The following is a 27,188-nucleotide window of genomic DNA, read 5'->3' as shown; positions in this document are numbered from 1 at the left end:
GGAACCCGATTTTAATCTGGCCTATACGTACAAAGATATCACAACCCACTACCAAGGTAGCCATCGCTTTTACCCTAGCCCATGTAAAGGCCTCAAGAAGGCGGATGAGTGGCTCCTTCTCCGCCTCTTCACCAATATATTGCTGTGCCCGGCAGCACTAAAACATTTCGACCCCTCCTTTAGCGGCAACTGCCTGCGCTGCAGTGCGGTGTCTTCGGACACCTATCATATGGTGTGGGCCTGCCCCTCCAACCCGGCCATTCCCCCATCCCCAACCCAACCCGGGAGGACTGGGAGGTGACCCTGCTCGGCTGTAACGACTTACAGGCCCACAAAGCCTTAGTCGGGTGCGCCCGGACGAGGGCCACCGCCACTGGGGTCCCAAACTAGGGACCTCCACCTAGTGTTTGTAAGGATCGGTCCCTGATCCAAACATACCTCCTGTCCCTTCTGAATAAATGTTTTCACCACCACCCACCAAGACGCGGGATCCTGTTGGAACGTCGTGTAATTTGAAAGTGTGGCGCCCAGGCCTGGCTCCTGGAGGGCAACCACGGCCGGTAGGGACTCGAAGGTTTCAAGGTAGAGGAGGAAATTGGCCCGCTTAGTGCGGTCTTTAAATCCTCTACAGTTCTATTGTGTTATGGAAGTTGATACGGCCGAATTGGAGATGGCGGAACTCCTTTGATTAAGGTGCCTCGCCATGATTTAAATTTTTTAGGGGGGAGGAGGAGCGATTGGGTGCCCCAGAGCCAGCTACTTGTGCCATCAAGGAGGCGATGACGGAAGGAGCGGGGCAGCTGTCCTCATTGTCCGAATCAATAATGAGACGGTTGAATTTTGAAGGACGGGATACGTCCCTAATGGGCCCCGTCCGACGGAGGAGGCGGGGGTTGTACGAGATGTGTTTTGAGACCACTGCGGGGATGGCAGATTTGACCTTTGTCGAGATATGGTCCATGGCGGTCTCGATCATAGATCGCAATTTAGAGGTTAAGCGCTCCTCCATCGCGGAGATGGCTGTCACGAGAGCAGGCGAGATCTCCGCGTCGCTCTCCATTGCTTCCGAGTTCTGCGGCTCGGAACGGCGGACGCCAATTTTAGGGCGAAAGCCTTTAACGGCTCATACTGTCGTGACCAAGACCTGTTAGCAAATTTGTCCGCGTTTCAGATTGGTCGAAGTGGTCGTGACGTCACTGCGCGCGAATTTCGACGGGTGTCCACCGAAATATGTGAGATAGTTCCTGCGCAATTTCCTTTCCTCAAATACAAATTTCGACTGGTGTCCACCGAGATATGTGACAGTTACTGCGTAATTTCCTTTCCTCAAATACAATATTCATTTTCTTCATTACGGGCACTCTTTCTCTTTCTTCTTTCACTCCACTTCTTCCCTTCCTGTGCGGTGAGGTTCAGGTGTCCACCGAGATGACAGAGAATTACAGCGCCATTTCCTTTCCTCAAAAAGCGTTGCGTTCAAAGGGCAACGCATCACGCTGAACGGGTGGTGGTGTTCCGTGGACTCCCTGGTAGCGCGATGACACGCTGCCGCGTTCCACTCCTAAAGGCAAAGATTAAGCGTCATTAATTCGAAGTTAATTAACGCACCAACAGAATGAGAACAATCGCGTAGCAGAATGCAGTACTCAGGCTTTCGACTTTCACCACTTTAGCCGCTAAAGCTCCTCGTAATTTTGGCTCTAAATTTTGAATTTTGTTCAGCAAAAGCTCATTCTGTTGCCGGAGCACGCCTATGTGTTTTTATGCGAAGCATATTACTCGCACAACCGAGCTCTTCCTTGCTGCGCCGCGCACGGCCGCGTAGCTACCACTTGACCTTCATCGGCGCACCGCGTGATATGACGTCACAAGAGCTGTGAAAGCTGGGGCCTCGTGCGCTCGTTTGCGGACGCGAAGCCTCCGCCGGCGGCCTAACTCCCTCTCCTACCGCTAGGAGATACTGACGTCACGCAATTGTATAAAAGGCGACGCCAGGGAGAGGGCGGCTAAAAATATTAGTACGTGGATTTGAGGAGAGACCTGAGCGATTATCTGTTCTCGCTTCGGCGAGTGCGGCTTCGGCCGCTTATCTGTTTCTTTTTTTGAGCAGCGTCCGTTCCGGCGGACGCAGTTGTTGCTGCGACGCGTGTCTTTTCTTTCCTTCTTCTCTTTCCTCTTATCTTTTGACTCTCCTCTATCTGCACGAGGCAGCGGTGGTGGCTCGGCTCGAGCCAGTAGGCAGGCCCGTGCAATTTCCTTTTCATCCTTCTCTCAGTCACAACAACAACAGGACGGCTCGCCAGACCGCAAAGCGCAAGTTACAAAGAGCCACGGGAACGGGAGAAGAACGAGAAGTACGGCTTGCCAAGCGACGTGCACAGTTTGCAGCTAGACGGCAGCGTTCGACAACCGATGCCGAGGTGAAGGATGAAGCTTCGAGTACTTCTACTCGGTTCGAGCGGCGAAATGCTACCAAACGGAAAATGCGTGCTGAAGAAACTCCTGAACAGCGGGAACAGCGCCTTGTAAAGGAGCGTGCTTACCGGAAGAAGAAACGTGAGAAACGAAAGGAGCAGCGCGCAGAAGAAATGGTTTTACTGCAGACTCAAGAATGTCTCACCGATGCCGACTATGCTTCGCATCCTAGGCTTAACCATAAGCTAAGCCAGGCCATTTTTTGTATTCCGCGTCGAGTGTGGAGACGGTAACTGGGGGGGGGGGGGGGGGGGGGGGCGGAGGCGATCTCAGCCCAGCTGCTCACCTGTTGTTTGCGGCGTTGAGGCGCTGATGCCCAGGCGCCGGCAGCTCCATTTGTCTTGAGGACCGGGAAGTGGCCAGTGTCCGCTGGGCGGTGGAGGCGCCGTCTTCTTCCCGGGCGCTGACTTCACCGACGCTGGCATGGGCGTCCGGAGGGGGGGGGCAAGGGGGGGCGGCTGCACCCCCCTGGAAAATCACTCACTCGAACCGTGAGTGATGGCCGCACGCCAGGGGCGGTGGTGCGCTCAGTCAAAAGGGTAAAAGCAGCCCCGCATGGTCACATCTGCGAAATGCCGCGTCCGGGCGTGCGTCGTTCCGCCGTTTTCAAACCACGCCATCGTTAGCTCTACTGAAGGGCGACCTGTTCCAGACATACAGCGGCACCGGCGAGCATGTGTTTCGAGCCGCCTTGAGATGGGTGTCTGTTTCTTTGATCTCTAGAGAGATAGCGACACGGAGCAGACAGTGCACGGGGCATCTTGTTTTCGCCTATCGTTACGCCGGTCACCGATGAATTCTTAAGGAGGGAAGGTAAAATCAGCCGTGTCCACCCCCGCTTTGTCGGGCTGCTCAGGGGCAAGCGGGCGATGAGTTGGCGCCGCCGCCGCTCGCTGTCTCCTCCGATCCACGGGTAGCGCAGTTCGGTAGAAGCGCCGCTTTCAGAATCTCCGGCAAAGGGGATTAGCTGCTTTTGTTCACGGCGACGCAGTCTCCCGAGGCGCCCCCACACCAGCGTTCTTTGCGTCTTCTGCGAAAACCAGCGCCTTTGGTCAACGCAGCCCGATGGCGCCTGCCTGGCTCGCCTGTCACCTCTGGCTGGGCCTCAAATCACAACAGCGCCCATGTACTGTGCGTGTCAGTGCATGGTAAAGAGACCCAGGTGGTCGACATTACCCGGAACTCTGTACTACTCCATCCCTCATAGCCTGAGTCGTTTTGGGGCTCTGAACCCCATAAAAACACAAAAACAAATTTTCCGACTGGAGTGGCGAGTGTCCCTTCCCCTCGGAAGTTGCGCGGCGTTCCTTTCACCCCCAAAGTGCGCATTCGGGGATACTGCGGCAAGTAAGCCCTTGCACGTGTGCGCGCCTCTGTGTTTGTGCTTGGGTGTTTTTAGTGGCCGGTTGTCAGCGAAGCTGAGAACAACCAAGACAGCGGACGAGAAAACGACGAGCGGAGAGCAGTGTGTGTGCGGTTGCTCGACTGTGCGGATGCGCAAGCAAGATGGAGCGAGGTGTATGAAGCTGCGAGCGTGCATTTATCTTGTAAATAAGTTTTCGTTGTATATATAGTCATCTTTTGTTTTCAACGTACGCGTTCAACAGTTTTTCCAATCAATGTGTATGATGAGTGTGCACCGAGAGCGTGTAATGAAGCACAGAAGTGAATTTATCACACGTGTAATTACGCAATTCGCCCAGAAAAATCCGAGGCGCCTACAGTTGCTGTTCAAGGAAGACTGACTGAGTGACTGTAGTTGCGTGTTTGTGAACATATTGTGCTGTGTGCTGGTCATCAATCCGGGTGAGTCGAGAACCCGTATGCAGCAAGACTGAGCACTCTTCTCCACGAAGTGATATAGCATCTTTTTGCATTTTTATTAATTTTAATTGTTTCTTCGTTGATAAACTCCAATGTACCTCTCCTAGCCGCGCTTTAATTTGCTGTTTGTAATTTTTCTTTCATGTGTGCATTTTGTTTAATTTTTATTTATATATAAATAAATAAATTTACTCCGCAAATAGCGCCTTTCTGCTACGAACATACCCCCCCCCCCCCCCCCCCCGGGGCACCAACGGGGCCCCCCCCTGCAAAAAATTCTGCGGACGCCCTTGGACGCTGGAGATGCCGACGACGCTTTGTGGTCGGTGCTGTGAGCACCACGCGGCGTTCCGCCACTGGCACCTGAATTTGGGTGACGGCGGCTGCCAGGTCGCTGGTTTCCCGGGAGCTCTGGGCGTTTAGCCTTGTGGCCGGTCGCCTTGTGCTGCCGGAATTTTCCCGTGCAGTCGTGGGAGTTGGTCGCGTGGGCTTGTCCACAGACTGCACAGGACAGAGTACATTCATGCGGTGTCTTGACTTCGTCGACGGTTGGCCCCGTTTGGCCGCACAGGCCACACTTTCCATCCGGGCAGGGGCATGTGTTTGCCCGGTGGCTCACAGTGCCGCACTGCACGCAGGCCCGGATCGTTTTATTGCGTAAGCAATACTACTCGCACTTTCAAGCCTTCGCGTGACCCGACCGCAGTTACGTTTGACCTTTAGCGGAGTGAATATGGGCGACCAACTCGCTCTTTCAGATAGCCTGGCTGCAGTTACGGTGTGTGTTTGCTGCGCTGCGCACCTGAGGCGCTACTGCCGCTGTGACGTCATACCAGCTGTAGATTATGTTTTCTTTCTCTCAGCCGCAACAACATCAAAAACAAAATATAAAAAAATACCGAAGACGCTTTGAGTCGTCGCGCAGCTGCGGCCGGTAGCCACGCGTGACCTGTAGACGCGGCGCACTGCGTTCCTTCAGTTGGAGGCGCTGCGCTTTGGCTTTCGCAACTTACCAGGCTTAACCAAAGCTAAGCCCCCGCCAATTTTTATTGCGAAAGCAATACTACGCTAGGTTTTGAGCCGTCAGCGTGGTCCCGGCGGTAACCACGTTTGACCTTTAGACGACCCCCGTAGTGACGTCACCGTCACACCGAGCGGAGGAAAAATAGGAGACCAGCTCGGCTCGTCGGCGCGGTCCAGGGTAACCACGGCGCGCCGCGCATCTGCTGCGCGCCGCAGCCGCGAGGAGGCGCACGCTGTGGTGACATCCCACCAAGCGGAGAAAAAACTGGAGACCAGCTCGGCTTGTCGGCGCGGTCGCAGGTATCGCAGGGCACGGCCGGACTGAATGCAGCGGAGCGCGCTCTCTCTTGCGGCCTGCGCATTCGCCTGAAGGGCAAGAGAAAATATTCTCAGCGCCTCGCGCCCCCGCTCGCCGCGTGAGGGCGCGATGGGCCTACCCTCCGTCAGCTCCCCGCGTAGCCATCGGGCCATCGTAGCAACAGCGTGACGAGGCTTCAGCGCACGCTTGTTTGTTGCAAATTTCGAGTTTTTGAGTACTCCGAAAGTGACCGGTTTGTGCGTCACGAGCTTGGTGTACATTGACCCTTTTCCCTTCAGCGGCTATTCGTAGGCTTCTGAAGCGAATGCGTTGTACAGCGGGGGACAGAAGCTTGCGGCACATAGGACGTGATTGACCTATTCTGTATGTGATGCCTCACATACCGTAAACCAGTGCCTCGTTGAACTGTACATCGCGCGATGGGGTACTGCTGTGTTCCTTTTTGTAAGTCTCGGTCCGGTAAGAGTCCCGGAGTTTCTTTTGAACTGTGTGCTAAGTGGCAGAAGAACATTTCGAAGGAAAACCTGGTGATCAATGACAAATCTGCATCTACTGTAGTTTGCAGCAAGCACTTTCGTGAGAGTGACTATGATTCTAGGTGTCGCATTAGGAAACTGCTTCCAGGGGCTGTGCCTACTGTTTTTGAAGGGTACCCCTTGTACAAGGCACCATGCGCGAAGAAAGCTCGGAGAGATCCCACAGATCGAGAACCTGTGCCTCCGCGACGCCCAGTCAAGCGGAAAGCAGACACAGAAGATTCGGAGCATTATGTTCACAGCCCAGCCACCGATGCCCCTGAAAAGCGCACGATGCTCGATATAAGCACACAAACGAGGAACGATGCCACTGAGCGCGCAAGTCGATACCTCGCAATGATCGGGCGACTTCGCTCGCATGTTACTTATTACCGTTCAAGGTACACGAAGGTCTTGCGAGATCTTACAGCTGAAACGAAAGTGGTTGAGTACTACCGTGCCAGCAAAAGCCACTCTTCACTAAAGAAGATAGTGGCGAATGCGCAGGGAGGCGACAAAAAGGCATCATTTCTCCTGCACCAAGTGGAATGTTACGAAATGCAGACGCCATGTTACCCAGAGGAAATCATTCGCGAGTGTGTGATCTGGCGATTTCTTTCGCCAAAAGGCTATGACCACGCCCGAACGTCTGGCTTTTTAACGCTGCCAGCCAAATGCACGCTCCAGCGATACATGGGACCAACCCCAACGTCATCAGGGATAAGCTCTGCGGTTCAAGAGAGGCTGGTGCAGGAAGCTTCGATGCTCAGCAGCAAGCAGCACATGGCGTCTCTAATAATAGACGAGGCTGCTATAAAGCCCAAATGTCTTTATGACAGAAAGTCAGATACAGTCTTTGGCTTCAAAGACAGACCGAACGAAAACGTGCCATCCAACTCGAAGACAACTTTAGCAAACCGAGTATTGTGTTTTGTACTTCACGGTGTCACAAGCAACTATAAAATACCGTGCGCTTACTATTTCACCAGACAGCTCAGCGGAAGGGACTTGTTTGCATGGACTAAAGAGGTGATATCGGCTGTAGAGTCATGTGGATTCACTATTGTCCGCATTGTGACGGACAATTACTCTGCGAACACGACGATGTTCAAGCTATTTGCTATAGCAATGAGCAGTTTAGTGTTATGAAAGCATTATTCGCACTTAATCTGACGGCAAATTTTTGAAGCAGTAAGAGGGTGTTTAGCATTTAAAAACGTTAAAGAGTCGTGATCTTTCGCCAGCAAGCTCGCATGTAATACTAGATTTGTTGTGTCTTGCTGCGAAATTTTTGGTACCGTAAATAAAAGGTATCTTGCATTTTGATCGGTGCACTTTACTGAGTGAAATGTCAGAGCTTATTTTATTTACTATTAATATTGAGCGCACTGCTACCGTTTACCGGTAGCTTTACCGCACAGCGATGCAGTGAAATCCTTCAATGACCGAGAATGAAAAATTAGTTAAACGAACTCGCCAGAAATGCGTGGCGGAGTGGTTCTGTTACTATTTTTCCGCTCGCCAACTGCTCCTGTACGATCCTAGGAAGCGAAAGTCGATTATGGTACATTTCTGCACGCATGCTATCTCATGTCCGGCAATCGTAACGAGCCCGAGAAAGCCGCAGCATACGCGCGCATGCATTCCGAAGCGCGGCGGCGCAAGCGGAGGGGCAGGGCAGCAGCGCCGCCTCCAAGCTGCGGCCGCAGGCGGCAACTGCCCCCATCACGCAGGCCGGAAAGAGAGAGCGCGCTCCGCTGCATTCAGTCCGGCCGTGCGCAGGGTAACCACGCCGCGCCGCGCACCTGTGCTGCGCGCCGCAGCCGCGAGGAGGCGCTCGCTGTGGTGACGTCACACCAAGCGGAGAGAAAACTGGAGACCAGCTCGGCTCGTCGCCGCAGTCCCAGGGTAACCACGCCGCTGCTGCTCTCTCTCTATCCTTCCCTTCGTCTCTCTGAGAGAAGATTACGCGTGGATGTGTATATATAAGGTGTTTCGACCAAGGCCTCGTTTGCTTTCGCAACCTACCGGGCTTAACCAAGCTAAGCCTCTGCCAATTTTATGCGAAGCATATTACTAGAGCTACACTACAGCCCGTCGAGCGCGGCGGTGGAGCTACCATTGACCTTGAGCGTGACCACGTGACACCACGTGACAACATGACGTCACAGCAGAGGAGAGATGGGCTGCCGGCTCGCGCGGTCGGCCGCGGCGGTGGAGGCTCCACACCAGAGGCGCTGCAGCTGACCACGTGACGCTACAGCAGCAGTATAAAGCTGAGCTTGCCTCGCTATCCGGGCACTTACGAGGCGGCCAGGTGTTGGGATGCCGCCTAGAAGCAGGGCTGATTTGAACGAGAAGCAAAAGCTTCAGCGTGCCACAGAGACCGATGAAGAGCGGGATGAACGTCAACCAAGGAAAGCCGTGTATTACCAAGCCTAGCCATCAATATGCTTCGCATCTCACTAGGCTTAACCTTAGCTAAGCCTCAGCGATTTTTTCTTGTACGCACGCACAAGGGTGATTTCCGAGTTATAATGCACGTATCGCGGCACCACTTTGCCCACGAAGGTTAGCGCCGCGACGTCTGACTTGCCAAGCTTGCGGATATCGGCAAGCTCTCCAGCGCGCCACTGGATCTTGATTTTGTAGGGACTCACTGGTCTCGTGCTTGGCCACAGTGATGACGCCGCGGCACACGTCGCCAGTGAGTTTCAGCTGCCCGTTGTTGTGCTGGCGCCCACATTTCGCTGGCTGGCTTGTCTAAACCAGCGCTGCGCGCCCGCCGTCGCTCAAAGCAGGCCCAGACTTTCTCGGACATGTCGCGGCTTGCAGCGTGAATCATCCGCCACGCCGGCGCCGGGCACGGACCTGACCCGAAAGACGCGGGTTCGATCCCGGCCGCGGCGGTTGAATTTCTTTGGAGGAGAAATTCTAGAGGCCCGTGTACTGTGCGATGTCAGTGCACGTTAAAGAACCCCAGGTGGTCGAAATTTCCGGAGCCCTTCACTACGGCGTCCCTCATAGCCTGAGTCGCTTTGGGACGTTAAACCAAACCAAACCTTCCTCCTCCCCGCCCCTCCGTCGGTGCGAACTCCTTACGACGCTTCGCCGGCCGTCGCCTCTCGACCATTGGTCTAATTTGGACGGTGGCCAGTGCCGTGACCTGATTGGAGGATTTCAACTGCTGGCTGCCGCAACCGAGAGAGACAGAGAGAAACAGCTTTATTTGCTCGAGCTAAATACGACGCATGCTTAGACGCCGTCGATGGGAGTGGTTCCCTCTTCACGGGACCCATATGCATCCCTGGCCGCCGAGTTGGTCTTCCACGGCGGGGCTGGTTAGCAAGGTCTCCCATCGCTCGGTAAGGGAGGATGAGGGATGGGGTGGGATAGTGGGACAGGTAAGAGGTGGGGGGATCTCCTTGATGAATTTGCATACTCCAATGACATAAGTACTTTCTTCTGGGCGAGTTGGTTCATAATTTCCAAAGGTAAAACCTTGCGCAAACAGTAGAAGAAATTTTCTTCTACTGTTTGCGCAAGGTTTTACCTTTGGAAATCCAATGACATGTTGGAGCGTGCCTAACTCAGTCTTGCAGAAATCACATTCCTTCTGGTACCTTTCCGGGTACATCTTGTGTTGAAGGTAAGGGTGCGGGAAGGATACTGCCTGTATCTGCCTGTAGATCGCTTGCTAGTTCTCTGGTAAGCGATTTGTGAGGATCGGGGTAACGTCGCCTCTCCGTCTTGTAATAGTTCGTAATTTCCTTATAACTAATAATGGACTGCGGCTCACCTTCCTCTGCCCGGTGTTCCATCTCTCGTGCCGCAACCGACACCGGCGGCTTTAAAAACGGAGCCGCGCTGAGCCCGAGCAGCAGACGGGCAGCAGAAGAGCCATCACGCCGGAGCTACGCTCGCTGCCGGGGCCGCCCTTCTTTGTGCTAGCCCGTGGTGCTCTTGGCCCTTGTATCATGTAAAAGCTCTTGTACATACTGTACATAAAAGTCATTTGACTCACCGTCGCCTCGACCGTTTCCTGGCTCGGACACCCAGTCCCAACACCATGCATGGAGAACCGGCCCTTCGATGTTGTCAGTTCAAATTCGCGCAGAAGCTTGTCCGCGACGTGCGGCTCTCGGGTGCCTGCGACGATCAGGTTTTGCTCCCATTTGGGGAGCAGGCTGAGGGATGCGGCGGCCTTAGTGCCCAGGTAGGCCGCGAACCCTACCCCCAGCTCGCCATTTTGGTATACTCAGAGGTGCCGTTGTAAAGGACTCCGGAAATTTAGACCGCCACGGTTCTTCAACGTGCACTGACATCGCAGAGTACACGGGCCTATAGAATATCGCCTCCATCGAAATTCGACCGCTGCAGCCGGGCTCGCACCCACGTCTTTCAGGTAAGCAGCCAAGCACCATAACCACTGACACAGACATTAGAGCCGCTAAGCGCTGGGTGCAGGGTCCGGGACCATGCTGCGATATACGCTGATCCAAACATACCTCCTGTCCTTTCCTAATAAATTTTTTCACCACCACCGCCACCAGCAATGTAATTTCTTGAAGCGAAGGCTTCGCTACGGTAGGTAATGCCAAGGTCAGTGTATCTATAGAATCCACCTTCATTTGATCTTCAGATAAAGAAAATTTGAGGTGCATAACTGGCCTCCCTGGGACAGTGGACATATGTAATTTTTTGAAGCGAAGGCTTCGCTAGGGTAGGTAAAGCCAAGGTCAGCGTATCTGGAGAATCCACCTTCATTTGATCTTCAGACAAAGAATATTTGAGGTGCATAACTGGCCCCCCTGGGACTGTGGACATATGTAATTTTTTGAAGCGAAGGCTTCGCTACGGTAGGTAAAGCCAAGGTCAGCGTATCTGGAGAATCCACCTTCATTTAATCTTCAGATAAAGAAAATTTAAGGCGCATAACTGGCCCCCCTGGGACTGTGGACATATGTAATTTTTTGAAGCGAAGGCTTCGCTACGGTAGGTAAAGCCATGGTCAGCGTATCTGCAGAATCCACCTTCATTTGATCTTCAGATAAAGAAAATTTAAGGCGCATAACTGGCCCCCCTGGGACTGTGGACATATGTAATTTTTTGAAGCGAAGGCTTCGCTACGGTAGGTAAAGCCAAGGTCAGCGTATCTGGAGAATCCACCTTCATTTGATCTTTAGATAAAGAAAATTTAAGGCGCATAACTGGCCCCCCTGGGACTGTGGACATATGTAATTTTTTGAAGCGAAGGCTTCGCTACGGTAGGTAAAGCCAAGGTCAGCGTATCTGGAGAATCCACCTTCATTTGATCTTCAGATAAAGAAAATTTAAGGCGCATAACTGGCCCCCCTGGGACTGTGGACATATGTAATTTTTTGAAGCGAAGGCTTCGCTACGGTAGGTAAAGCCAAGGTCAGCGTATCTGGAGAATCCACCTTCATTTGATCTTCAGATAAAGAAAATTTAAGGCGCATAACTGGCCCCCCTGGGACTGTGGACATATGTAATTTTTTGAAGCGAAGGCTTCGCTACGGTAGGTAAAGCCAAGGTCAGCGTATCTGGAGAATCCACCTTCATTTGATCTTCAGATAAAGAAAATTTAAGGCGCATAACTGGCCCCCTGGGACAGTGGACACCTTAGTGGCGCTTTAAGCTACGAAACGATGAGGAGCGGGAGCTTCGAAAGCAGAGGAAAGGAGCATAACTGGCCCCTGGGACAGCGGACACCGCTTTTTTGTGGCGGTAGTGACAGATGTGCGCTGCATGCGTTGGCATTGACAGCGTTGTGCCAGAGGAGGAGGAGGATAAACTTTATTTTCGTCGACAAATGTATCTGATGGTGTGGGGTTACAGCCCCATCAAGTGGCCATGAGCCCGTGGCTTTCGGCGACTTCTAGGGCTTTTGTCACAACCCGGATCTGCGTGTCCGAGTCGGCACTGAGCAATGCGGCCTCCCACTGGTCTGGATTCGAGAGCTGCAAGCCTCGAGGGGGGGAGTCCCGATGTGGGATAGAGTGGCATGTTGGCCACACAGTGGACAGGAAGGGGAGTAGACCCCAGGGTATCTGCGGGCATATATCGCGAGGTTAGGGAAGGTGTTCGTTTGGAGTGGCCTCCACGCAACTTCTTGGGGTTTGGAGAGAACTATGTGCGGGGGGATATAGCTAGAAGTCTACCTAAGCGGTAGTGCATGGTTATGTCATGAAATGTAACCATAGACGGGCGACACCACATCCCGGTCGACGAATTCTCGGGCATAATTGTGGGCCGCCTCGTTCCCTGGATGCGATGAGTGCGCAGGGACCCAGATAAATTGGATTGGGCGGAGTTAAAGTTTGGTGGAGTGGAGGAGAGAGAGGGTGATAGGGGAGACCCGGCCTTTGGCGAAATTACGAATCGCAGATTTAGAATCGCTGAAGATGGTTTCTGCAGAGGTGGAGACCATCGCCAAGGCTATGGCCGCCTCCTCGGCCTCTTCAGGCGATCTGACGGGAATGGAGCACGCAACTAGCGGCCGTCCACAGCAGTTTACAACCGCAAGCGAAAAAGCTTCGTGGTCGGAATATTCGGCAACACCGCGCTTCGCGTGAGCCACCGCTTGGCGCCGCCGCGGCGCGCCCTTCCTCCTCCTCAGCACCCCTCCCTTCTCCTCCTCGCCACCTGTTTACCCTTCGCCGCTGCTAGCGGTTCTTATCGCGTTATCGCAAAACGTTGCGATAACGCCCCAGCGGCGGTGGCGGACATAAAAGAGGCCGCGCGCCGCGGCGCGCGCTCCATCGTCCTCTTTTCCTCCTCGCCACAGGCTTACCCCTTGCCGCTGCTGCGCGGTCTCCGCCGCCGTCGCAAGAGAAGGTTCTTTCGCAAGGCGTTGCGAGAACGCACGTGTGAGCGGCGGCGGCGGTCGTAGAAGAGGCGCAGACATTCGCCATGGAAGGAAGAAAAGAAGACCCAGAAGCGGTAGCGAGGGACTTGGCTCAAAATCTACACCGCTCTCGTGGTACTCCCAGTGGATTGTGCGCGAACTGCGACAGCCATGACGTCAAACAGAGCATAACTGCAGCTTTTCGCTTGTATATCCAGGCTTAACCAGAGCTAAGCCACTGCCAATTTTTTTGTGCAGAGATTTAGCCCTGTCCTTGCGGCGAGCGACATGATACTCTGGGTGCATATCTTTAGGAAGAGGGGTAACGATAAGGTTACTGCGGATATGGTGTGGAAGCTGGACCCTGTCGGGTGTGGTTGTTTCGAAGCGTATTCCAAGCTTGTCGAGTATGTGACGTCCCGCGGAGGTGTGAGTGAGACGCTCGTACTGAGAAGTGAGATGAGCTTCCGAGAGCTCCGTCACAGTGTTGTAGACCCCTAATGCCAGTAGTTTATACGTGGGGGTCCGGTGGGGGAGATGAAGAGCCGCCTTGTATGGCTGTCGGCAGCTAAGGTAGAGGTAAGGGAGGGTATATGTGAGGCGACTGATAACAAACGCCTGAACAAGACGTCGGAGGTATGCCTCTCGCATGCCTTTGTTTATTAGCAATGCGACGAATTAGACGAATGGTCTGCGATACAGAGACTGTAAGTTTAGCTATAGAGTGTCGGTGTTTTTCCGATTGCTCTGGATGAGGAGCCCCAATACCCTAATGGTGGATACTTCGCGTATGGGCTGACCACTAGCAGTAATGCAGATGGGAGGATGGCCGTGGAGGCCGGGTTGACCTCGGATGAGCAGCAGCTCGGACTTCTAAGGGGAGCACGAGAGGTCGGCTGCGGCTACATGGCGCTTAATGACATCGACCGCTTGTTGAAGTGCGGATTCAACCTCAGCATCGTTGCCTGTTGAAACCCAGAGGGTAATGTCGTCTGCGTATAAGGTATGGCATAGCCGCGGGATAGCGTCTAATTTAGAAGGTAGCGTGAGCAAGGCGACATTGAAGAGAAATTTCTCCAAGCCAGCACTAATTTGTTGCTTCTAATTTTTGTTTCATGTGCGCAGTTTAGACCGCAAATGGTTCCTTCTTGGCGCCAACCTACCGCCTACCCCATACCCGGCCATCGGGTGCACCCCCCTGGAAAAAGTTCTGCGGATGCGCTCGATTATACCCACATTAATCCACCATAACTTATAATTAATTCACTCTAATGCACCTTAATTCATCATAATTTACGTTGCTATAATTTGTTATTATTGTTTAGATTTCGATTAACTCCAAAGCCCCCATCGTTTCACCTCTGTATTCATTTCGGACATTCAAATTGTGCGCCGCGTGTAAACTCCACTTTTTCGGTCACGTGAGGGCGAGACGCGGTACACTTCCGGCGATTCAAATTTTGCGCTCGACTACGCCCACTTTTGGCCGTTTTTTTTTTGTTCTAACTAACTAATGATCTAATTGGCACAAAATATTTAGCCTGGCATCCTCCCACCCCCCTCAGATTATAACCACTTTTTAGACTGTATCTATTTATAGTTCTCCGCCACTACTGCTGACACGTTTTGCAGACATGAAATCGTTGACATAGCCAGGAAAGGTGTTCGTCCGCCTTAATAATTTCTACCAACTGGGGATCTTTTAATGTGCACTGACATCGCACAGCACACGGACACCTTTGCGTTTCACTTCCTTTGAAATGCAGCCAGGCTCGAACCCAGAACTCCGACTCAGTAGCCGTGCGCCCTTACCACTGAGCCACCACGGCGGGTTAGCCATCTTACCTACTGTGTGACCCCGTACGTGCCGCATGGAGTCGATGCCCCTTGAAATATAGGGACAGTGACACACTGGTTGGACGGATGGAAGATAGGAGCGTCCATTTTGAAAGGGGTGGTGGTAGTTGCCATGCTCGGATTTTTTATTTTTGTTTAATTGTTCTGTAAATTATTAAAATTCATTATTTTCTTTCAATACGGTTTCCTACACTTCTAACATAATGTTAACAAGGGCTTCCGAGTTCCCTATGGCCAGAGGATAATCAGTGTATAAACTTGACAGGTGTTGCTGAAAGTACTTGCCCAATGGGCACTGAAAGTCTCTTGGACGTCCTGAAGACATCCTGAACGTCCCCAGGACATCCAGGGGAGGTTCAATGGCCATTGGGTTGGAATGTTAAGTTGCCATGCACACTTTTAAGAGACAATGGCTTGAAAAGGGACTTGACCTTTATGTGTCTTGGCTGCAAAGAAAATTTCAAGGTGAAGATAGCTGGACCCGCTAACTTGCGCACGCAGCTTTTGCAGATTTAGTTTTGATAGAAGTGCAATTGCTTGTTTTTTAACCACTGTCTCTCTGACCGGATACTGCTCTGAAATTAAGAGGGCTACTGCTGGGGCTGGTTGGAAATACATTATTGAGGGTATTGGTGAGCACTTCGTCCTGTTTGTTCGTCCCAGGATATTAAAAAGAAAAAAATACCCCGGATATCACATGCATAACCACTGTCACATGGGACCCAGTCCTGCAAAAGTGGAAGGTAGCACTTTATGGCACTGTTCTCATGAAGACCTCCTGACTTCAGCATGTCTTCAGGACTGTAACCTGCTTGCATTATTTACAGCTATTCATCCTCTGGCACTCTCAATATCGCGTGTTGCGGAAATAAACGCGCCCCGTAAAATGCTTCTTCCAGCTAAACGGGCGCATAGTTCGAGCTCAAATTTCGCATAGAAATGGCATTTGATCGGCAGAATTGTTTAATATCACGTTTGCTTGGGGTACTTACCTGATTCGAACAGAATAAGTCGGATATTCACATCGTCTGCGGCGACGACGAAGGAAATTAAGCTGCTCTGTTAGCTATCGCACCGGTGGCGCCATCTTGTTTGTCGGTCGTGAAGAATCAGCAAAGGAGGGGGATTCGGAGGTTTGAAGACGCTCTTTCAACTGTTTTTTTAATGCTCACAAAAAACTTAACTTGCTGAAAACTTAGTTTTGCCAAGCTAAGTTTTCTGTGACCATTAAAAAACCAGTGACCATTAAAAAACCAGAGCGTCTTCAACCCCCCGAATCCCCCTCCTTTGCTGATTCTTCACGACCAACAAACGAGATGGCGCCACCGGTGCGATAGCTGACAGAGCAGCTTAATTTCCTTCGTCGTCGCCGCAGACGATGTGAATATCGGACTTATTCTGTTCGAATCAGGTAAGTACCCCAAGCAAACGTGGTATTAAACAATTCTGCCGACCAAATGCCATTTCTATGCGAAATTTGAGCTCGAACAATGCGCCCGTTTAGCTGAAAGAAGCATTTTACGGGGCGCATTTATTTCCACAAAAAACTTAACTTGCTGAAAACTTAGTTTTGCCAAGCTAAGTTTTCTGTGACCATTAAAAAACCAGTTGAAAGAGCATCTTCAAACCCCCGAATCCCCCTGCTTTGCTGATTCTTCACGATCAACTAACGAGATGGCGCCACCAGTGCGATAGCTGACAGAGCAGCTTAATTTCCTTCGTCGTCGCCGCAGATGATGTGAATATCCGACTTATTCTGTTCAAATCAGGTAAGTACCCCAAGCAAACGTGGTATTAAACAATTCTGCCGACCAAATGCCATTTCTATGCGAAATTTGAGCTCGAACAATGCGCCCGTTTAGCTGAGAGAAGCATTTTACGGGGCGCATTTATTTCCACAACACGCGATACAAACTGGCAGAAGATGGACGTGCTGCATCTACAGTATGTGCCCCACGCAGAACCGGATCTTGGTATGTGTACTAGAACTATTACGCATCTCATGAACCAGTGATGAGCTGCCTAATCACTGAATGAACACCAGCCCAAGTTTATACCACAAAAAGACATGCATTCCCTTCTATTCATATTGACCACAACACAACCTTGACAAAATCTCGTGAGCTTTATTAGCACGGAAGCACTGGAGTCACAGCCTTGAACTGTAACAGGTTGTCAGGGTGATTAAATAGTCAGACTAAACAGTTGTGTACAAAAACATGGAGCATCGAAGAATGTAAGCAAAACAATAAAATTTAAAAAGTTAAAAGCACATTACAAGTGGCAGTGATGCAGAATTACTGAAACACATAGGTAAGCATCTTCCAGCTAATACAGGAAGAAATAGAGATGAGTGAAAACTCAATCAAGAGCAGACACTGGTCTTGAAAAGAAAATTTTATTAATTTAGTCATAGCTATGAAATTTTCAGGGCACGTATTTTCGTGCGCTGATTCTAGATATGTCATTTAATTTCATGTAAAACAATTTATGCACTTTTTATGCAAGTATTTTGCAGAGAGTTTTGAAGAAAATTTGCTGCAGGAAACTCGCTGAAATGTATGCCATTGGGTTCTCTTGACACCAAGGAATACAATAAGAGTAAAATTATCATTCTGGCTCTCATAGAACTTGAGTAATAGGGTACTGAAGCTGCCACTTCAGAAACAGGAATACACACTTTCCTTCTCATTCCTGAAGTGACAACTTCAAAACTCTATAACTTAAGCTCTATGATGGCCAGGATGATAATTTTACCCTTATTGTATTCCTTGGTGTCAAGAGAACCCAATGGCATACATTTCAGCAAGTTTCCCGCAGCAAATTTTCTTCAAAACTCTCCGCAAAATACTAGCATAAAAAGTGCATAAGCACTCAATGAATTGTTTTAAATTAAATTAAATGACATATTTAGAATCGGCACACAAAAATACATATTCCCTGAAGATTTTGTAACTGTGACTTCATTAATAAAAATTTTTTTTAAGACCAGTGTCCCCCCTTAACTATGCTCCAAACAGCATGGAAAGATGCTGTTTGAAAGACACTAAGCACACCACGAGCACTTGTAGTGTCTTTTCCGTTTTGCTCCTCGTCTTTCCGCGCTGTTTGCACCACGGATCATGACCGACTCACCCAGCTATCAGTTCTTCAATTATAAACTTGTACAGTTGTACAGAGTCTCAAGAAAGCACCAACGGCAAACTTTTCTTTATGACCGCATTGCATCAGTGTGTTTCCCATGATCGCGCATACATAAGTAGGAACAGTGGCTACACAAACTTTGATGCCTTATCTTGGCAGAAAGTCAAGTGCTTGCCAGGCATGGGATGTCCAAAATGCACAACTGCCACTAACATTGTGATTTCACACATTTAGAAAAAGCACGAAAAATCGCGCAAAATACTTGTACCATTTCTTGTTCTTGGGCTTCAGCAGCATCAAAATAAAAACTTTTTGCTCACCCCCATGCATAGGTAAATTCATCAGGATAATTTTAGCAAACTGGCATAATATGAAGTAAAAACATTACCTACACCAGTTGTTAATAGCCACATGTCAACAATATTGTTCCAGCCCCAAATCCATTCATGGGCTATATTTTTTTTTTACCTTAGGCTATAGACTCACCAATTTTACTGCAAAATATAACATAAAACATTTACCTGCAAAATGCCAAATTACAGTACGCATCACCGGGCACAAGTGCAGTATTGAAGACCAAACTATAGGTGCATAGACAAAGCAATGCTCAACACCTGCTGCAGTATGCAGGGTGTCTCCCCTAAGACTTGACAGAATTTTTATAAATAGGCTTCTCGAGTTGGAAGAGCGTTTTTTTCGGCTTCGCGTTGTCAATGGTGTTAGTACGTCAGAATACAGCTAAGGCATGCTAAATATAGCAGGTTGGTTAACTAATATTGAATAGTTAACTTTTTAACTACTACTGTTAGGAACAATTAACTTCTTAACTATTTCTGTTAGGCTCCTTAATTACTGGGAGGCGCATAGCCCACCGTAAGTAATATCCATATCAGTTTTTAACCCTTGGTGCTGTGGCCCAATAAATTTTGTCTATTTCGACGGGATGCATGTACCGGTGAGGTTGCACTGCCTGCAAGCTTCTCCAAAGCGCATGTATATATTGGCGCGATACAGCCAAAATTTGTTGGGCCAAAGCACAGAGGGTAACGGCTTTTTTTCGAAATTCTAAAAACTGATATGGATAACGTGAGGAGCAAAGCCACAAAACAGGACGAGACAGAGGCAGGCGACAACAAAGGGCCCTGTGTTGTCGCCTGCCTCTGTCTCGTCTTGTTTTGTGGCTTTGCTCCTCAAGATGTACTACCAATTGGCCTATAACCACCTATAACCCCGTCCTTCTAAGTCGGATGTGGATAATACTTACGGTAGGTAGTCTGCACGACTCTCAATAATTAAGGAGCCTAACAGTAATAGTTAAAGGGACACTGAGGAGAAATTGAAGTTGACTTGCATCGACAGAATACCAGCTCCTGATTACAAAAACGCCATTCATACTGACAACAAAGCTCCTGTAACATAGAAAAGAGCAAGAACCAAAATACAGGTATCGCCGCCACAGGCCAAACTCGCAAGTACAAGCTTCATGGCGTCATAGCACAAAACAGTGTTGCTAGAACCAATAGTTCTAGCAACACTAGGACACGAGAAGCTACGAATCACTGAGGCGCAGCAAATGCATGCGCAAATCTCCTTGACGTCGCCAGATGGCGCCACGTACCGAATAGCTACGCGCGCTCCTGCAGCGCCGGGACCAATCAGCGCTTGCTCTCAGCGGTATGGCGGCTCCCGGTATTCCGCTAACGGTAACAAGGTACACGTACGGTATGCTAAAGGCGTCTATTTGCGAGAACTTCGTTGACGACTTCGAGAACGGGATCCATTGTAACGCTGGCAAAACGCCGGTGCAAATGCAAACGAAGCGACGGCCGCAATAGCCGATAGATGCCTTCAACGTGCGACCGGCGGTAGCTTTCTTGTCGGCTGCTGCTGGGCCGCACTGCTGGCCGCCAGAAATCACGGAGTCTGCGTTACGTCATGTGAATGTCATGTTTCACGTCACTTAGTTCTGTGTCGTCATAGCAGAATCCCAAGTTTGAATCAGAGCGGCGGGAAAAACTATTTCAACTTCGAATCCAAATTTCTTAGAAATAAATGCATCTTTCGCTGCCGGCCAAGGGGCAACAAAGGCATGAAATGCCGAACTATCGGATTTTGCTATAAAAAAAATATTAATAGAGCTCTCCTCAGTGTCCCTTTAAAGTTAACTACTCAACATTGATTAACCAGCCTGCTAGCTAACACGTCTTGGGTGTATTCTGATGTTCTAAACCGCTGACAATGGTATGCTGGCAAAAGCCCTTTTATTCAAAAACAAAAAGCCTATTTTTAAAAACTATGTAAAGTCTTAGGTGAAACACCCTCTGTGTGTGCTTTTGCTTTTTTGAGAACATTTAAGCACCAGAGAACAAATGACATAAAAAAAGTATTGTTTAATACAGGTGTTAAAACTTCCTGTAGCACTACACACCGCTGCGCTGCTTAGGACGATGACAAAGAATGTGGTCCCATAGCTGATTCTGGAGGAGCACACTATTCAGACATATCCAGCCAGCTAAGTCGGCCCAGTAGGGTCCTGCAAAGAACAAGAGAAAAAAAAAAGCAAACAAATTACAGGAAGAACAGTTGCTGGGCTACTTGGTATGTGGTTAGGAAAAAGATTGTGCCACAAAGTTGCCAAATTTGCATGTTGTCTCTTAATCTGGCTTGCCTAGGTTATGAAAGGGAGTCAAAGTAGACTGCATCAAGAAACAAGCCAAGCCCTATGATGATTGTGCTATGCAGGTGATCTGCGTGATTCCATTCAAAAGTCTTACAAAGGAAAAACTTTGATTCGATTCTAACAAGTACATTTTTTCCAGAAAAAATCCCCTCGTAATGATGTGTGCGTTAGAATTGAGTCAGAAAATGAAACTATGCCAGCAACATCAAATTGTCATCGACATCACAAATATGATGGCTGGGTATTCTTTGCAAATTGATATCACTACCTAGAAAAATTCGTTTCTGAGCTAGTTGGTGGAACAAGACCAGAAATACAGCCGACAAACAAATACCACACAGGAAGGACGTACACGAAGCTAACAACTGAGCTTTATGGATGCGAAATAGGTGCATGTATAGCACGATGAGGGGAAGAAGGAAAACAGAGGGAAAGGTATGCTGCGTAACGGTAGACGAACAGAAGTAGTCATGTCATCATGTCACAGGAAAATTCCGAAAGATATAAACCAACCAAAAAACCAACTAAAGACCAGCAATGTAAGGGCCGCTCCTTGAAAATACAGTAATCCCTCGTTATACCAAAATCGCTTTACTCGAAATATCGCTTTATTCGAAATTTCTTTCGGTCCCGACCCAAACGCATGCATTTTAAGCCGCATTACTCGAAGCGCACGAATAGCTTGACCCGCTTAAAGCGAAGTGGCAAGCGGAGGCATCGCCGCCGCCGTGTTGAGGAATCGCTGCCGTGGCGGCGACCCTTTGCGCATGCAGTGCCAAATTAATACCGCCGACGAATTAGACTCATACAGGCATAAAACAGGCCACAAAAGTACCAAACCCACGATCGATGACCTGCCTAGTAATGTGCACCAAGAGAGTGCCGAGTGTCCCCTGCTCAGCGAGGCCGAATTCCATGGTGCAGCGCGCCCGAACCGTTAATCTCGGTCGGAAGCGCATTCCTGGTGTTCCCCGTGACAGAATCCACACAAAAATAAAGTTCTCCTCGCGCTTTGCGATGCCAGAAAGCCGCGGTGTCTTGGATGCGGAAAAGTGACCAGTCATACTCGATTCGCGCCAATCAACAAGACAAACGGTCTAAATGCGTGGTAGGGTCACTGAATTTGGTTGTTACGGCGGGGACACATGTGCGAAAAGCGAGTGCGATTCACCGCGGCGAAGTTGCGAACGGCATCGCAGCGTCCGGTCGCATCTCGCCGCCTGCGCCATGTCATCGACGGGCCGCCCGCGGCAAATACAACGACGGAGCGGGAGCCAACGCAAGCGCGGAGAGCCGCAACGTCATGATGACGTAGGGCGCGCTCCTTTGAGCCGGGCCGTCCTGCCCACGGCCGATCTCGACGCGCTCGCTCGAGCGTGCGCGCCGAGACCGGCCGTGGCCTGCCAGCCTTGATGCTGGCCGCCGGCGTCTGAAAACGCGATAGTATTGTTTGTTCAAGTTCATAGCAAGCCCTGGGGGTAAAGGTGATGACTGCGATACAAGCAAATTTCATCCGCTTTGGTGCTGCTCCTGCCTGATGCGGTTCGCCTGCCGTCTGCTAGCTAGCTCCGTTGCTGAAGGCGTCGCGGAAATCTAAAGTTTCTTTTATTATGGGGCCGGTTGACAGTAAAGGGGTGCCGGGTGTAGCGCCTTTATTTGAGTGCTGGCAGGTCCCGAAGCACTAACAGCTGCGGCATCGATGCAAAACCGGCTAGGCTTAGCGGCGATAGGGCAGTCAGGGAGCAGCGCGCAGTTTGTCTGCCTGCGTTCCTGCAGGCGGCGTCGTTGCCGAAAGCTTCACTCTTGCACAGGCATGCTGTCGCTGCTCGAATTTAGGAGGCAGACTTTATGGCAGCATGGCTGCTTTGTATTTTTCTTGTGTGAAGTAAGCCGAGCCTGCCGGCCTGTCGATCAGCCTGGATCCCGTCTGGATCACAAAAATGAGCTAAAGCTTGTTCTTGATATAGATAATAAACTCTGGTATAAGAAATTTGAACTGTATCATCTTTGAGGATCGCTGACCAATACTGAGTTGCTGGGAGAAGTAACAAATGTGCTACGCGCAAGATTTGCAGCGAAAGCTACACTGGCCACGAACTTGCGATTTCGCTGTGGCAGTGCTCCGAGGAGGCACAGAGACCGACCTTGAGCCGTTGCCTAGCAACCGCCGCAGCTGGCGGACGCCGCGCGGCGTCATCCGCCAGCTTCCTCGCAGTTGTGGCGCAATTAAATCTCGACTGTTTTAGCTTTCTTTCGAGCGGTCACTTATATCGAATTATCGTTTATAACGAATTTTTTCGCCGTCCCGCTGACTTCGTTATAACGAGGGATTACTGTATACGAGCTAAAAACGTGTAAAAAGGCGAGAGCTAAAACCAGAGATTGACGTCAAAAAGTTAAAAACGCTCAACTGCAAGCACATGTCTGGGGGGTACAATGTACTGAATTAAAAATGGTAAAATTGGCCACGATAGAACTCTTTATCGGTAAGTGCAACAGACAGGGTGCTAACGCAAGCCTCCTTATGACTGGCAATGGCCACAGCTTCCAATACTGTGTGGTGTTTATTTGTTGGCTGTATTTCTGACCACTACCTAGCCTACTGAGGTCATGGATACTGAGAGGCCTCATGAGCATTTCAAGTGTCTTGCAAGCAAGGTTTCGAACTTGACTTGAGCCAACAGTGAAGCCAACAGTAAAGGTTGTTTTAAGCGAGAAGATTCATTTTTTTTTTGCCGAAGCATGAAAAAAGGGTGTGCATCACAATAAAGGGCGCCTAGAAATGAGCAAATATAGAAAGTCGCTTCATGAATGACTTGCATTGGAGTGTGCACTGACACTTAAAAATAAAAATGACAAACATCTGCCAGTCCACTGTACCGCCTGCGGTTGTGAGCCACTGTTTACTGTAGGCTATTGAGTTCTGCGTTTTAGCAAAATGCGAAAATATGCTATGTTGCGATCTTTCCCAAAGCATTTCTTAAGAGAGAAAAGAAGCTTGTAAAAAAACATTAACTTTTTACGATATGCAAAAAAGCTTTTCCCAAATCCTTGATGGCAGATAAACATGGATGAATGCCAATGTTTTCTACGTGCGCACGTTGTTAGGGTTTATGCTTATGAATGGTTTGCTGGCAAAGAATAACAGCTGGTACTAGTGCGTTCATTCTGTGTAGTCTTAAAAAGTATGCGTGTTATCCCTCTGCCAGAATCTTATCCCTGAACAGTATGGAACAAAGCACATGCCTCACAGTCTTCCACAGAGTGCACAAGATTTAGCTGCTTTTCACGACTTGCAGATTACATCTAGAGAGAAGGCTTTGACTACAGTAAAATCAAGATCTTAGAAATGTCCTTTGGTTCAGTGAACAAGACCCAGCATTCACCTGACAAGAAGTTAGTCGTTTTAATGTGACATCAAAAAACAAATGACAGAACATGGCCCAATAAAAGTGTGGCAGATGCAGAGAGGATAAACATTGCAGATTGAAAATGACCCAGACTAAAGCTCTCGTGCTCCGTGACACAGTATACACTGTGTGAGTGTATGGCACACTTAGCAAGCAATCAATCACACCACGGTTCAGAAAAAGTAAACACTGGGTGAGTGTATGGCACATTTAGCAAGCAATCAGTCACACCATGGTTGAGAGAGAGAGAGAGACTTCAATGAATAGAGGAGAGGTCAGTTGATCCTCAAACTATGCGAGCCAGATATGACTTGCAGGCAATTCTAAACAGTGGGGAGCCCTCGACCTGCCTTTGGCGTTCTGCGCAATGTCATCATCATCATTATCATCAGCCTGACTACGCCCACTGCAGGGCAAAGGCCTCTCCCATGTCTCTCCAATTAACTCTGTCCTTAGCCAGCTGCGTCCACCATATTCCCGCAAATTTCTTAATCTCATCCACCCACCTAATTTTCTGCCGCCCCCTGCTACGTTTGCCTTCTCTTGAAATCCACTCCTTTACCCTTAAAGACCAGTGGTTATATTGCCTTCGCATTACATGCCCTGTCCAAGCCCACTTCTTCCTCTTGATTTCAACTAGGATATCATTAACACGCGTTTGTTCTCTCACCCACTCCACCCGCTTCCGATCTCTTAACGCTACACCTATCATCTTTTTTTCCATAGCTCGCTGCGTAGTCCTTAACTTAAGCTGAACCCTCTTTGTTAGCCTCCACGTTTCTGCCCCATAGGTGAGTACCGGTCTTGAATGCTAAATGCATAGTATCCCCTCCCTTCCCTCTTTTCTCCTATTGCACTTTAGGCCAGTGAGCAATCCTTTCCATCCATCCATCCATTTATCAACTCAAGCCATTTGAAGGCCTAACATATGTTTCAAGGTCTCCTATCATTCAGGGAGCCCCAGAGGACAGAGTGAACATCAGCCCAGACAAGAGAGATTCAAAAGAAACGACAAGAGGTCTGTCTGGTAAGGAATGCAAATTCAATTCAAGCGAGAAATGAATGCCAACCAAGTTCTTGCAAGAAAACATGACATCTCGAAACCTACTCGGTTTCTTCATCAAGGTGAGAGTGCAGGCAAGCTGCAGCTTGGCTTTAAGCTAATGAATAGTAGTTGACCACTGGCTCAGCGAACTTAAACGGTGTGAGTAGGAAGAGGGGAGGGTTCCGAGGGAGCGATCGTTGCGTTTTCTAACTCGAACTAGCTTGGCGTTCATTTCTCACTAAAATTAAGGGGAGATGAGGGGATCGAAGGCAACTTTTTTGTTTTTCGACTTAGAGTGATGAAATTTTGCAGACGGGCTTAAAAAAGCATCAAACAAACAGATATAAAGTTTCACAATGACAGCTTTAGTAGTTTCCCTTTTATCATTGTTTACATGTTGTCCCCATGTTGCTTGCTTGTGGAAAGCCTAACATGAAAAAAAGAACAAGCTACAGGTCTGTAAATGCTTTTAATATTTACTAAGAAGTGTGGTGTAAATCAAGACTCTTAATTTATTTTTTTAATTTCTCTGCTCTTTTTTATAAAGGACACAATATGCACCTTCTTTTATGTTTAGAATGTATCATGCTCTAATTATCATGCAATAAAAACATGTGAGCCTAAATGGTAAATCTGAGACTGTCTTGACGCAGACCATAGTATTTGAGTGATCACAACAAAACAAACGGGGTAAAAATCCATGCACCCATTGCTGTGCTACGCTTTCCACAAACAAGGTATTAAGCTCAAATCAAACTTTTGAGAAAACAAGCCTGAAAGTTCTGAGCTGGCATGCACTGTCTATGTGTAGATGCCAACAAATATATTTATTTGTAGCGCTTAAAGTTTATTTTTGGGTAAAATATTTCAGTACAACATAGAAACAGTGTTGGAGATGCCAAAAAGTGTACTTTTCAAAAATCAACGTTTTTCGTGATTTTTGTGATCTGATCCCCACATCCCCCCTTAAAGACGAGAGAGATAACTCGAACTAGCTTGGCGTTCATTTCTCGCTAAAATCAAAGACGAGAGAGAGATGTTGGTCGGCTTACGGATCTTCCAGGGGTGCAAACGAGCAGGCAGAGGTGGACGCCTGGAGGAGTGTTGCTGCGCCCCCGGCGCTCACAATGACGGCCACGGCTGCTTGCGAAACAGTCTTCAGGAAGACCTCTTCAGCCAGGCTTCCCGACACTGGTAGGGCTGCCAGCAAACAAACGAGGTGCACAGCGATGAAAAAGGGGCACACAAGAGAAATGTGTGCGTGCTTTGGATTTGTGTGTTCATCCCTCCTTAAATGGCAAGTGATGATTGCGGCTAATTAGTTAACCACTTTCCCAGCCCAGCCAAGCTTCTCAAAATTTGTGCCTTTGTCTGCAAGTACGAACTATACAAAGAAATAACCAGCCCTTGAAGAAAGTGAAACTGTGAGCTGACCTTCACCTTTGTGATGTTATGATTGGATAGGGAAAATTTAAACCGCAGTTACCAAATGTCAAGGACTGATTGAAAAAAAAAAAAAATACAATAGACTTCATTCGATAGAAACTTTGAATAAAAAATTTTGAATAAGCAATAAGAAAAGGTCCAGTATACATGATTTTAGTTTCGATACCTGGGCGCCGCCATGTTTGTTTTACTCGAGCGCCGCCTACCGCCGACGCCATCTTGGGCTGATAATTTGCAGCCGGTGGGCTGCAGCCGAAGCAGCGTGCGATCTCTGAAAGTGTCATTCGCCCGTTTTATTCCTGCCAAGCCTAGAAATTTTGGATGAGCGTTCGCCTCGTGTCAATCCTCGTGTGTGCTATGCCATTAGCTCCTGCAATAACCAACTGGGAGCAAGCGACCATTCCTCGACGCAGCGAACGATCAGCATCGGTGAGTGCCATGCTCGCAGTTCACGCGTGCTTTTTTGTCGCCGGTTGCCTGTAGGGCAAACGTGGCACAGTGTTGCATGTTAGAAAAACGAAAGCAAAATGTGTTGAAACACAAGGTCGCGGAGGGCAATGATTATCTAGTTTTTCGTGGAGC

The 27,188-nt window shown here is 49.3% G+C and overlaps 1 protein-coding gene across 2 annotated transcripts in view; it reads right to left on the bottom strand.

Annotated features, from left to right (window-relative positions):
- Positions 1-20,395: 20,395 nt before the first annotated feature.
- LOC149339254 (uncharacterized) overlaps positions 20,396-27,188 on the bottom strand; it is an 87,329-nt gene continuing 80,536 nt past the window's right edge. For both annotated transcript variants that reach the window (XM_089548001.1, XM_089548002.1), the window contains 2 exons: positions 26,213-26,360; positions 20,396-20,558 (listed from right to left, as the gene is read on the bottom strand). In XM_089548001.1, coding sequence (XP_089404127.1) covers positions 20,516-20,558; positions 26,213-26,360 — 191 coding nt within the window. In that variant the 3' untranslated portion in view covers positions 20,396-20,515. The remainder of the gene's footprint in view (positions 20,559-26,212; positions 26,361-27,188) is intronic.

The sequence above is a fragment of the Amblyomma mixtum genome, chromosome 6, assembly GCF_055824585.1.
Source record: "Amblyomma mixtum isolate Tamu chromosome 6, ASM5582458v1, whole genome shotgun sequence".
NCBI classification, from domain to species: domain Eukaryota; kingdom Metazoa; phylum Arthropoda; class Arachnida; order Ixodida; family Ixodidae; genus Amblyomma; species Amblyomma mixtum.
Note: the sequence above shows the minus strand (reverse complement) of the source record. Positions and strands in the feature narration are given on the sequence as shown.